The sequence below is a fragment of the Hypanus sabinus genome, unplaced genomic scaffold, assembly GCF_030144855.1.
Source record: "Hypanus sabinus isolate sHypSab1 unplaced genomic scaffold, sHypSab1.hap1 scaffold_1250, whole genome shotgun sequence".
NCBI lineage: Eukaryota > Metazoa > Chordata > Chondrichthyes > Myliobatiformes > Dasyatidae > Hypanus > Hypanus sabinus.
The window spans coordinates 4,981-18,360 of record NW_026779315.1 but is presented as its reverse complement, the minus strand read 5'-3'; the positions used below and the strand labels follow the sequence as shown (position 1 = coordinate 18,360).

Genomic DNA, 13,380 nt, shown 5'->3' with positions numbered 1-13,380 from the left:
CAAATAAATAGAAGAGGAATTATGAGGTAGAATTCATGGATCAATAGATCGTTTAGAAATCTGATTGCAGAGTCAGCAGGTAAATCATTGAGCGCGGGTCTTCAGAGTCATGTAACTTCTTCCAGATAGCAGCAATGAGACAAGAGCACATTCCGGATGGTAGTAATGAGACAAGAGCATATCCAGGATGGTAGAAATGAGAGGAGAGCATATCCCGGATGGTAGTAATGAGACAAGAGCATATCCCGGATGGTAGTAATGAGAGGAGAGCATATCCCGGATGGTAGTAATGAGACAAGAGCATATCCCGGATGGTAGTAATGAGAGGAGAGCATATCCTGGATGGTAGTAATGAGACAAGAGCATAACCCGGATGGTAGTAATGAGAGGAGAGCATATCCTAGATGGTAGTAATGAGACAACAGCATATCCCGGATGGTAGTAATGAGACAAGAGCATAGCCCCGGTTGGTAACAATGAGAGGGGAGCATATCCCGGATGGTAGTAATGATAAGAGAGCATATTCCGGATGGTAGTAATGAGAGGAATGCATATCCCAGACTGTCATAATGAGAAGGGAACATTGAGCGGTTCTAACTGATGATAAGAGAGCATATTCCGGATGGTAGTAATGAGAGGAAAGCATATCCCTGACTGTAATAATGAGAAGGGAGCATTGAGCGGTTCTAACTAATGATAAGAGAGCATATTCCGGATGGTAGTAATGAGAGGAAAGCATATCCCTGACTGTAAAAATGAGAAGGGAGCATTGAGCGGTTCTAACTAATGATAAGAGAGCATATTCCGGATGGCTCTAATGGGAAGGGTGCATATTCCGAATGTCGATGGCGATGGTCTTTAACTGGGGACCTGGACTTCTGCAGGCGCAACGTTTTCAAGATGTCCAGGATTACGGTGAGGCTAGTACCGTGATGGATGTGATTGTCTATACACAACTGTTTGCAATCTGTGTGGAACCCAGGCATTGGGGCCCGCACACCAGACGGTGATGGAAACAGTCCGAATGCTCCCCACCTTGCAGGTCCGTACATATCCCAGTCTTTGTTGACATACCGATATCAGACCTCCTCCATCACCGAATAGAATCCAGCCGCTGACGTGCGGTGACAACACTCAACCTTTCTATCTACTTCAGAGGAGTGAAGTTTTGAGGAAAATGTCACGTGATCTGGTAAACATGAGGGCATAGTATCGAGGGCTGAATAGTCTGTTTCTTCAGCGCTTTAAGTCTGCTTATTTCCCTGCTTCTCGCTCTACTATCCAACAGCTCCGAGGTTTGACCTAGCACACTCTCGACATCTGGCACGGAGACGAGGAAATGCGGATCAGTCTCCGAATGTAACAGAGACAGGCGCCGCTCTCTCGGGATCGCGTGGATGACGTTCACTTTACTCGCTCTTTTTCTCTTCATGTCGGTGGGTGAGAGACACTCTCTTTGAGACCATTATCGCACTCAACAAAACAGCAGCAGATAGTTGTAGAACAGCACACAGGATTTGATGTAGATTCGAGCAAAGTACAGACTCTCTGATCCCATCAGCGCTGCCGCTTGTGACGTCAGAATCCAGATATCTGCCCCGCAAACCAGGAAGTGCGGCTCAGTCTCCGAGTGTAACAGAGATCGGCGCTGCTCTCTCGGGATGTCGGGACTGGCCTTCGCAGCTCTCGTTCTTTGTCTCCACATAACGGCGGGTGAGGGTCACTCTCTCGAACAGTGAGCGGTCAGATAATCAACAGAACGGCGGGTGGTCAGAGGATAGAAGGGCAGTTTATAAGAGGCGATATGACTATCAGTGTCGATTGAGCTAATTGCAGTTCTCGAGTCTCTCCGCATCTGTCACTTTTCACTCTTACGATTTTCTCATTCTCAGGTGAGTCTCGGCAGTTTACCATTCTCGAGTTCAGCCAGATAAATGTCACCGTCAGGAGAAATGCGTTCTTGTCGGTGCGGCCGTCGGCCGTGGTCACCAGTGGAAGCTGGAATTTTAATGGGAGAACAATCGCCCAGTGGATCGGCCAAACCGTGTCTATTGACAACGCCTACACATCGCGGACTGAGCTATTCACGTCCACAGGGTCGCTTCTGCTGAAGTCGGTGAAAATGTCTGACGGTGGGGAATACCGTGTGAATATGGTTCCAACTAGTGGCTCCATGACCTCAGCGACTATCTCTCTGCGTATCATTGGTAAGTGAGACAGAGTTATACAGAATCATGCGATCTCGGACTATAACTTTCATTTTATTTCTGGTGTGATAGAATACAATATAACCTTCCCTGTTCGCTGCTGGGAGATGCATTATTTCCGATTGAACAAAACTATAGCGGGTGAGCAACATAGTTCCGCATTAGATTTAGATTAGAGTTCCTCTCGGACATGCATAGGTGGCTGTGATGCAGAAACGGGCCACCAGTGCACCCTGCCAGTCCCACGTTATGGACTGTTCAACTCTCACTCGTACTCTGTAAAGCTGCAGATCAGTAACTATAACAGGAAGAACACGATAGTGGACCGGACAACATACTGTGCAGATTTAAAAATATAAACAAATATTAACAAAAATGGAGAACATGAAATGACGAGATAAAGTGTCCTTAAAGTGAGATCACTGGTTATCACTGGATGGGCCGGTGAGTGCAGTCATCCGATTTGATCAGCCTGATGGCTGAAGGGTGGTAACTCTCCTTGAACCGAGGGCAGCGAGCACTGAGTTTCTCGCAGCTTCTACCTGATGCCAGCATGGCGAGAAGTCCTGCGTGGTGAGGCTATTTGATGACGGATGCTGTTTCCCTACCACGGCGCTTCATGTAGATGCGCTCAATGGTTGCGAGTGCTTTACCGTGATGGACCGGGCTGTATCCAATACACTTTGCAGGATTTTCCGTTCCAAGGCATTAATTTCCCTCACACCGGACCATGAGGCAGCAGGTCAATGAGCTCACCATTACACATCCATCGACCTTTGTCGCAGTTTTAGACGTCATGCCCAGTCTGCGCAGTCTCCTTAGGAAGTAGGGGCGCGGCCATGCAATCGTCGCTATTGCACCTACGTGTTGGGTCCAAGACCAGAACGTCCTCAAACAGTTAGCATGCTCCCCACGGTACATCTGTAGAAACTGGCGAGTATCTCTGGTGACATACTAGGTCTCCTTAAGAAAAATGGCGGTCGCGGTGCCTTCAGTGCAATTACATCAATATGTTGGGCCCAGGATAGATCCTCACAGAGTCTGACAGCCAAAGGAAATTCAAACGACAGTGAGACATAGGAGCAGCATTCGGCCGTCTGGTCCATCGAAACTGCTCCGCCCGTCAATCATGGCCGATCATTTTTTTTTTAACTTTTCTCCGACACCAATTCCCGGCCTTCTCCCTGTAACCTTTGATGCCATGTCCAGTCATGAACCTATCAATCTCTGCCTTAAATACCCCCCATGACCTGACCTTCACAACTGCACGTGGCCACAAATTCCACAAATTCCGGACTCTTCTTTTCACGTTGCCGGAAGCACCATCAGGTTAACATGTTCCACAGAGTCCCGCCCAGGCGCTGAATTGAACTGGCAACTGAACGGTGCCCACGTACCAAGTGGGGAGGAGGTCGTCCTCGACAACATCTCTGTGAGCCACACGGGAAAGTAAACTTGTGAGGCCTATAACATGGCTACAAAAAGGAATAATGCCTCAACCGCGGAAATCAATGTGTTCGGTAGGTCGTCCGTTCCTCCCTTTGCTGAGGTCCTATCATTAATGGTGTTGGTGCCGTCAGCCCGAATAATTCAACTAAGTTCCTGAGCCCGATTAGAATATCGTCTGACAATATCGTTTGACGACGGTGCATATTTAAGAATAAGAGTATTGATGAAGATGTGAATCGGATTTGATTTGAATTGCGGATTGGATTGCAAATGGTTAATTGCTGCAGTTAAGACTACAAGGCGATACAGCATGGGAAAGAGAATTAGACCATTTGGCCAATGGAGTTCGCTCCGCCATTTCATCATGGCTAATCCAATATTCCTCTCAGTCCCATTCACAGGCGTTTCCGCATATCCCTCATGCCCTGACCAATCTATCATCCTCAGCTTTAAACTTACATAACGACATGGCCTCTCCAGCTGCCTATGCAACATAATTCCCAGATTCACCACATTCAATTCAAATAAATTCCCTTTCGTCTCCGTTCTCAAAGGACGCCACTCTATTCAGAGGTTGTCCTTCTGGTGTTGAACCCTCCCGCCATAAGGAACATCCTCTGTATGTGCACTCTAGAAAAGGCCTTTCACAACTCGATGGGTTTCCGTGAGATTACCCCCACATTCTTCTGAATTCCAGTGGATGGTGGCCAGAGCCGACAAACCCTCTTCTCAGGAAAAGCTGTTCAATCCTGGAATGATTTTGCTGAAGCTCCTTTGAAACGCCTCCAGTTTCAACACATCCTTTCCGCAAAAAGGGGCACAATTTTAGAAAACAATGTGGATAGGTTTCTGGACGGGAAAGGAGTGGAGGGGTATGGGCTGAGTGCGGGTCGGTGGGACTAGGTGAGAGTGAGCGGTCGGCACGGACTAGAAGGGCCGAGACGGCCTGTTTCCCTGCTGTGATTGTATTATGGGTGACAGTTCAGTTGTGTCATTCGAAGTAAAATTGGACAGGTATATGGACGGGAAAGGAATGGAGGGTCATGGGCTGAGTGCGGGTCGGTGGGACTAGGTGAGAGTGAGCGGTCGGCACGGACTAGAAGGGCCGAGTCGGCCTGTTTCCCTGCTGTGATTGTATTATGGGTGACAGTTCAGTTGTGTCATTCGAAGTAAAATTGGACAGGTATATGGACGGGAAAGGAATGGAGGGTCATGGGCTGAGTGCGGGTCGGTGGGACTAGGTGAGAATAAGCGTTCGGCACGGACTAGAAGGGCCGAGACGGCCTGTTTGCGTGCTGTAATTGTTACGTGGTTAAGGTTATACAAAACAGATCACAATCCTCCAAGTGGGGCCTCACCACTGGTTTCTAACATTTCAGCATTTTCTCCTTGTTTTTATATTCCCGTACCCTGGGAATGAATGCTTTCATTGCATGAACTTTGATACCTGGAAAGTCCAACATATCGCCAGTGAATTCCACAGTGAGGGATGATGCAGAATACCTATTCAGCTCTTCCACCAATTCGTTGTTGCCAAACACTACCTCTCCTCTCTCGACTTCCAGCAGTTTGATATCCACTCTCGCGTCTATTTTTACACCTCACGAATCTGAAGAAACTTTACATATCCTCTTTAATATGATTGGCTAGAGTGATTTCGAATTCCATATTTTCCTTCTTAATGACCTTTTAGTTGCCTTCTGTTATTTTTTTAAAACTTCCCAGTCATTTTACATCCCAGTAATGATTGTTCCATTGTACACCCTCCTTTTGGCCTTTGTGTTAGCTTTGACTTCTCCTGTGAAGAAGCACATAGGGATAAGAGCTGGCAATGGCGACGATGCTCAGTTGGCAGCATCCAAATATTATGTATATGATGTAGATAAAACCCAGTGAAAGCTATTTGCATTTTAATTGTATTTACAGAGACAGTGACCGGGGTTGCCGTGGTGACAAATAATTCCACTCCCCTGGAAAACCTCGATACCATCGCACTGAGTTGCGACGCGTCGGGCTCTGTTCAGACACGGACATGGTTCAAGGACAACCAACCCATCCGGGAAAACGGCAGAATATTTACATCTCCCGACAGGGCGAAACTGACTATAATCAGAGTGAACAGAAACGACGTCGGGACGTACAAGTGCATCGTCAGCAACTCTTTCAGCAATGGCTCTGGAGAGACCTACGTGGAGGTTTACTGCAAGTACACAGGTAACCAGCAACCATCATTTGTACCGGATTTTATTCTACTAGACAGGTATTCCCATTTTGTAGATAGGCCGGAGAAGGTCAGAATTGAACCGGGCATGCAAGTTTACTGTCAGTCCACAGTTAGACAACCGCGTTAATTTGTATCGGATATCCCATTGTAGAGATGGACTAGAGGAGGTCAGAAAATCCCGGATCCACCAGGATATTACTCTAATCAACATTTTATTTTCATTTTACTGATAGACCAGAGAAGGTCAGAATCGTAGCCGAGCGTCCAGTTGTGTCCGATATTGTGTCCGATGTAAACGGTGATGTATCAGGGTTTCAGTGAGGTGTTGGGCAAGGTTCCCAACGATGAGATCATTCGGAATGTCAGGATTCACGGGGCCGAGAGAAACTTGGCTGCGTGGGTTGATTGGTTGGAGAAGAAAAACGGTGGCAATAGCGGACAGGCGTTCTGCATGGGCGTCATGGAATAGTGGTGTGTCGCTGGGGTCTCTTCTATTCTGGGATGGCCGCTTTTTGCGAACGGTTTGGATGAGAGAGTCGAAGGGAGGGCTAGGGAGCTTGAGATAACACGACGGGTGAGAGAGCGGACGATTTTCCTAGGTGATATCCGCAGGAAGCAGAACTGTGCTGAGAAGTGGCAGATGAAGTTTAATCCAGAAAGGAGTGAAGTAATACACTTTGGAAGGTCGAAAACAAAGCGCAAGACGCGAAATACTCAGCAGGACAGAGAGCATCTGCTCAAACAGAAATATTGTACTTTAGTCTGCTTGATAAAATGAACACAAATTTAATGTTAGAGCGAAGGTGGGGGGTGGCAAAAGCAGATTTCTGAAAGGGCGGAAAGGATGGGGATATGTTGTGAACCAAGTGGTGAATTTACGCCTGCAAAGTTTTTAAGTTTAAAACATGAACGAACAGAAGACCTGGTGATAGCGGAAACTGGAGGATGCAAATGCAGTCAGAAATGGTAGAAGAGCCGGGACTGGGGTTCTGTATCTTCGTAACTAATTCAATGACCATTTCCAGTAGCTGAATTCGCGTTCATTCACTTTACCTTTCCTGTTCAGCCCTCTCCGGAAGCAGGTGACTCCCAGATCTCCTTGCGTGGTGAGTTGAACTCCATGCTGTCTGTACGGATTACAGACGAATGGCATCGACATGATGTCAGAATATTGGACCAAAACCAATGTTCAATATGGAGACAGCGTCCGGAACGATTCTGCGTGTGGATCAGTCATCATTTCCAAAAAAAAAACAAAGATGTGTTTTCGCAATCTAAAATTGATGTTTGTTTTCTCTCTTAGCACCAAAAACAGATGGAAATAGTACCCTCAGCCCTGGAGAGTTCGCGCTCTGTGTATTTGTTGTACTTCTCATGAGCCTGTGCAGAGCAACCTGTAAATGGTGCCTCAGATGATCCTAATCTCGCTTGTGATAAGCTGCAGACAGAGGCACGTTTCGCAGTTGCAGTCGTCAGCGAGAAGGGACGCCTCCCTGCAAAAGGAGCATTCAGCTCTCCTGCCCGACATCTCCACTGTCTCGGCGGAGCGGTTATAAAGTGGGTGGAGGGGACAAGACTTAAACGTCGCGCTTTACTTTCCTTTGCTTTCTCTGCCTGAGGCCTCAGCGATCTCAAGATGACCACTCTGACTCTGTCCAACGTCATGTACTCCGAGGGTTCACTCTTTCTGTAGACTGTCCCTTTAAAACGCCGAAAGCATGAGACTAACATTTATACGCAGTTGGATTTCTGCTGACGACAAAAATTGCTCCTGTGCTATGGCGAACAGCTCGTGTTTCTATTTCTCTGGAATTACACCAGGACCTACCAGAACTGCTGTCGGCTTCTGGGTTGCCATCGGTGGGGAGAAGCAGGAAGCAGTTACATGATGGGCAGCTGGTGTTCAGCCTGGGTGTATTTAAGCAAGGCGAGCTGTCTTTCTCGCGGAGTCACACACAGTGGGACTTCCGACAGCGCACAAGGGTGAGTTGAGATCGATCCCGAGTATTGATAACTGACTCTCACAAGTTGCTGCAACTGGACGAAGTTTGCAGAGAGGGGGAGGGGAGAGGAACGTTTGAAACAAAGAGATCACTCTTTGGACTCTCTCCAAGTAGCCTCTAAGTATCGTTCCTATACTGAGCGACCAGAACTGGACACAGTACTCCAAGTGTGGCCAAACTAGAACTAGGCCTAATTGTGGCCTAATTTCGCCCTGGATTACAAATATCTCCCTCAACACAACAACAACAACTCTGTACATTTGAACTGAACTGAACTTTCTAACATCCCATCGTAAGACTGTAACGATTACCACCTGAGTTTCAATTTGCTTGGCGAAATTTATCTATACATTTACGTTTGCATAGTACTGCTAACTTTTTAACCTGCTTTAAGTTGCTAAATTTAGAAGTTACTCATAAAATAGTGACTGTCAACTGCAAAATGAGGTGTGTCCAATTGCTGCTGATAGTTTTACAGGGTGGCGAGCATGTAACAGGTACTCTCCCCAGGGTTGCGTGTACCTAACACCACGCAAACCACCGCCGCCGCGCTTGGCACAGCCTTCCTTTAACTTGCTCCTGCTAACCAATCCCAGAGGCCGGCTGGTCGCTAGTCGGAGCTCTTCTTCGTGAATTGCCCCGAAACTCTGGCTTTGAAAATCTCCATCGCCGCCCCGATTGAAAAGTGTCCCTCTTAGGCGCTCCCTGCCGCAGATTGTACAACACGAACCGCTCTCTCCACTCGCCCCCTCTCTCCACTGAGCCCGACCTCTCCTCCCGCAAACCCCGCCCCTCGTCCCTAACGCGCCCCTCCTCCCACGAACCCCGCCCTCTATTTCCTCTCATCCCGCCCACTTCACACACCCCGCCCTCTCATCCCACTGACATCATCCACACCTCGCAGTGATTCCCCTCCACACTCCACCTCGAACCGCGCCCCCTCCCCTTGTCTCCGTGACCGCCTGCCTCCGATTGGATCTCCGTCAGACTGTAGGTCAGCTGCCCGCATACGTCCAGCTCCCCCTCTCCCTCACACATCCGCACTAACTGCCCCGCAGCGTTGCCCCCGCCCCCAGCATCCGAAAGAGGGGATGGTTAAAGACGACCAGACGGCCAATCGGATCAACGCGTTTTATTAGCGAAAAGCTTGTGCGTCGAACAGCTGACGGTTCAGGTGGCCTCAGCGAGCTGAAGAGGTGGGTCTGCTGGTATTCCGGGAGCGCGGGACGTGTCGGAGAGTTGGCGGGGGGGAGGTGGGTGTGTAGGGTCTGGGGGAGGTGGGAGTGTGTCTGGGATCTGTGGACAGGAAGAACCAAACCCAGCATTAAACAGTGGGTAGCTGAAGGGTGTCCCAACTACCCCGTGTGACGAGCTTCGTGGGGAGGGAGGGGAATATTCCCGAGGGGTGGGCCGCAAGCACAGCGAGGGGTTGGCATCGGTCAGGAAACTCTCGTTTCTCAGACCAAGGGTTCCAGCGGAGCGCAGTTACTGAAGTTTTCCTGGATCGCCACCAGAACTGGCAGCTTGTTACTGGGAACGAACACCTCCATGTGGACGAAGTTGTTGGGGTTTCCAATATCGACCTGTGGGCACGGTCACTCGGTTAGTCATGGGAGTCCCGTCCGCTAACCCCCTTCCCACTGCCACCTCCGTGACCCGCGCTCTCGCGAGACTTCCCTCCACACCCCCGCTACTTCTCGCTGCTCCCCTCCCCGACTCCTTCAACCCTCCCTCCACTACACACCTCCCCGACTCCGTCACCACTCCCTCCCCTACACCTCTCCCCGACTCCTTCAACCCTCCGTCCCCTACACCCCTCCCCGTCTCCGTCACACCTCCCTCCCCTACACCCCTCCCCGTCTCCGTCACCACTCCCACCCCTACACCTCTCCCCGACTCCTTCAACCCTCCCTCCTTTCCCGTCTCTGTTAATCCTAACCTCCCGTACACCTCTCGCCTCCTAACCCCTCCCGATCTCCATTCCCATCCCACACTTCTTGGTCTCCGTTCCCCTCCCAGCCCCTCCCGGTCTCCATTAAGCTCCCAGCCCCTCCCGGTCTCCAATCCCGTCCCGTCTCCATACCCCTCCCTCCCCATCCCGGTCTCCATTCCCCTCCCACCCGCTCCCGGTCTCCATTCCCCTCCCACCCTCTCTCGGTCTCCATTACCCTGCCAAAGCTGCTCCCTTCCCGTCTCTGTTAATCCTAACCTCCCGTACTCCTCTAGCTTCCCACCCCCTCCCGGACTCCATTCCCATCCCACACCTCTCGAGCTCTATTCCCCTCCTAGCCCCTGCACACTTCCCGACTCTGATAATCCTAACCTCCCCTACACCTCTCCCCTCCCACACCCTCCCGGTCTCCATTCCCCTCCCACCCTCTCCCGGTCTCCATTCCCCTCCCACCCTCTCCGGGTCTCCATTCCACTCCCACCCCCTCCCGGTCTCCATTCCCCTCCCACCCTCTCCCGGTCTCCATTCCCCTCCCACCCCCTCCCGATCTCCATTCCCCTCCCACCCTCTCCCGGTCTCCTTTCCCCTCCCACCCTCTCCCGGTCTCCATTCCCCTCCCACCCTCTCCCGGTCTCCTTTCCCCTCCCATCCCCTCCCAGTCTCCTTTCCCCTCCCACCCTCTCCCGGTCTCCATTCCCCTCCCACCCTCTCCCGATCTCCATTCCCCTCCCACCCTCTCCCGGTCTCCTTTCCCCACCCACCCTCTCCCGGTCTCCATTCCCCTCCCACCCCTGCTCCCTTCCGGCTTCTGTGTGGAAACTCGACCTTGATCAGCAGAAGTTTCCCCAGCATGATGGTCTGGTCCTGCTCACGGTACGTTTTCGCGACGAATATCTGCTCTAAGGCGTGGATGTGACTCTCCGCGTCGGATTTCACCTGGACAGGAACAACACAAACTTCTGTATCTCCCGGGGAGGACAGAGCGGGACGAGGAAGGGTGTCCGGAAGCGAGGGGCGGTACCATTTCTTTTTTACTTCTCCCCACTCCATTTCTCCGCTTTTCCTCGTTCCGTCTCTCGCCTTTCCCCACCTCGTACCCGTACTCCCCACTCTTCCTCGTCTCTCTCTGATCTATCATTTTATCCTCACTCCATCTCCCTCTTCCCCCTCTCAGCCTCCCCTGCTCTCTCACCCCCCTCACCGTCTCTCTCTTCCTCCTCTCTCCACCTCCCCTGCTCTCTCACCCCCCTCACCGTCTCTCTCTTCCTCCTCTCTCCACCTCCCCTGCTCTCTCACCCCCCTCACCGTCTCCCTTTTCCCTCTCTCTTCGATTCCGCTGCACTCTCACCCCCTCACCGTCTCTCTCTTCCCCCCTCTCAGCCTCCCCTGCTCTCTCACCCCGCTTCAACGTCTCTCTCTCCTACCGCTCTCTCCCCCACCCCTGCTCTTTCCCCCTCTTTCTGTGTGCCTCTATAATCTTTACCCTGGCCGGGCTTTTCTACATCTCTGTCGCTTCCTCACTGATCTTTCTCCCCTTCTCCTGCCCTGTCCTTCGCCTCACTCTCTGTTCCCTCATTCCACATTCCCTGCTCGTTCTCATACTTTTCCCGTCTCGCTCTCACTCTTCTCCCTCTCCCCGTCTGTATCCGTCTACAATCTCTCCAATTCCCCTGCTGGCACTCTCACCTTTCATCCGTGTCTCTACCTTCGTTCTCTCACTGTCTCTCTCTCTCTCTCTCGCTCTTCTCCCTCTCCCCGTCTGTATCCGTCTACAATCTCTCCAATTCCCCTGCTGGAACTCTCACCTTTCATCCGTGTCTCTACCTTCTTTCTCTCCCTCTCACTCTCTCTCTCTCGCTCGCGCACTCTACTTCTCGCTCTTTCCTTCTCTCTCCCTCTCCGTGCTCGAAAATTCCTCTGCCCTCCTTCCCCTATCTCGCCTGGCTCCCTGGCTCTCTGCCTCTCACGTTTCTCTGTTTTCCCTGCTCTTTCTCCCCGTATCGCTGTCTCTCTCCCGCATGTCCCCACTTCCCCTACTCTTTCTCCGCCCTCCCACCTCTCCCCACTTCCCCAGATCTATCCCCTCCCTCTCCCCGTCTCTCTCTCCCTCTCTCTCTACCTCCCCCCTCTCTCTCTCCCCCACTCTGTTCGATCTCCAATTACCCCGCCATTCCCCCACTCTTGCTATTTCTCCCTCTCTCCACTCCTGGCTCCTCCTCCTTCCACCTCCCTTTCTCCTACCTGCCCCCCGCATTCCGTTTCGTTCTCCAATTTTCCTCCCGCCCTCTAATCCAAACACTCACTCTCCCCCTTCTCCACCTCCTTCCTTCCCTCTCTCGTCCCCCTCTCTTTCCCATCCCCCTTTCTTCCGTCTCCCTCTACCTCCCTCCTCTCTCCTCTCCCATATATCGCCCCCTCACAATTTTGCCGCACTCTCCCCCTTCATCCAGCCTCCGCCCTTTCACTGCCATTATCCCCCCCGGTCCTACGCTCAATCCTCTCCTCCCCCTGCTGCAAATGGACTTCCGCTGTCTATTCCGTACCTCTACTTCTCTACCCGTCTCTCGCAGACATATATATATATCTACTTCCCGCTCTTTCCTTCTCTCTCCCTCTCCGTGCTCGAAAATTCCTCTGCCCTCCTTCCCCTATCTCGCCTGTAGATATATATATATATATACACATCACTATTTTATTCACTTTCTCACCCCCCTCTCTCTTCTTTCCCCCCGAGGAGGGCAGCTTAAGGGGTGTGGGAGTGGAGGAGTGGGGAGGACTGTGCCCGTGGGTCTGGAAGAGTTTGGAACAAACCTCATCTGCGACCTTATGGACCTCTGTCGTGGCCGGCTGTTCTTTTGTCCACACTGGTGCCATCTCTCTCCCTCTCTCTCTCTCGCCACTTGTCACGGCCGCTTTTAAAGATCTGGCCCCTCCCCCCACCCCTCCGACATGCCCCTCCCCCCGCTCAGCTATTTCCCCGCCCCGTTTTGCCCTCTCTCAGGCTCTTCCCTTCCGCTTGGGGCATGGAACCTAACCCTGGCCCCTTACGGATGTGACCTACTCACAGGAAAGGTGTACAGAGCATAGGGAACATTCACAAAGGTTTCTTGTGTCTGCGGGGCCTGTGGTTTCAGGAAACATTGAATGGGTTAGGATTCTAATGAACGTAGAAGATTGAGAGGGGATTTGATGGAGGCTCACTGGCTTTATCCGCTGTGGTTGGGTGGGGCTGCAACCAATGATCAAAGGTTAAGGGTGAAAGGTGAGAAGTTTAAGGGGAACGTGAGGGGGAACGCCTTCACTCAGAAGGTCGTGAGAGTGTGGAATGATCCGCGAGCACGACTGGTCCGTGAGAGCTCGATTCCAACGTTTAGGCGATGTTTGCACGGGTACACGGATAGGAGGCTTCCGGGGGTCTATGATCCAGCTGCAGCGGGCTGGGATAATGCAGCTTAAATGGTTTCCGCATGGGCTAGATGGGCCGAAGGGCGTCCCAGTAAGTCGTGTTTCTCTGTGACTCTATGAGTAGAGTCCCAGAGCCACCAA

General features: G+C 51.4%; 2 protein-coding genes across 2 annotated transcripts; one reads left to right on the top strand and one right to left on the bottom strand.

Moving 5' to 3' along the window:
* The first annotated feature begins 1,632 nt into the window (after nt 1-1,632).
* On the top strand, nt 1,633-8,316 carry LOC132386678 (hepatic and glial cell adhesion molecule-like). Its single transcript, XM_059959017.1, has 4 exons — nt 1,633-1,713; nt 1,893-2,207; nt 5,583-5,870; nt 7,184-8,316. The coding sequence occupies exons 1-4, from the start codon at nt 1,662-1,664 to the stop codon at nt 7,294-7,296; spliced, it is 768 nt and encodes a 255-aa protein (XP_059815000.1). The 5' UTR covers nt 1,633-1,661; the 3' UTR covers nt 7,297-8,316.
* An 811-nt stretch (nt 8,317-9,127) lies between these two features.
* On the bottom strand, nt 9,128-12,723 carry LOC132386680 (cystatin-B-like). Its single transcript, XM_059959018.1, has 3 exons — nt 12,646-12,723; nt 10,660-10,770; nt 9,128-9,466 (listed from the first exon to the last, which is right to left on the bottom strand). Exons 1-3 carry the CDS (start codon nt 12,706-12,708, stop codon nt 9,341-9,343), a joined length of 300 nt encoding a protein of 99 aa, XP_059815001.1. The 5' UTR covers nt 12,709-12,723; the 3' UTR covers nt 9,128-9,340.
* Nucleotides 12,724-13,380: the final 657 nt, after the last annotated feature.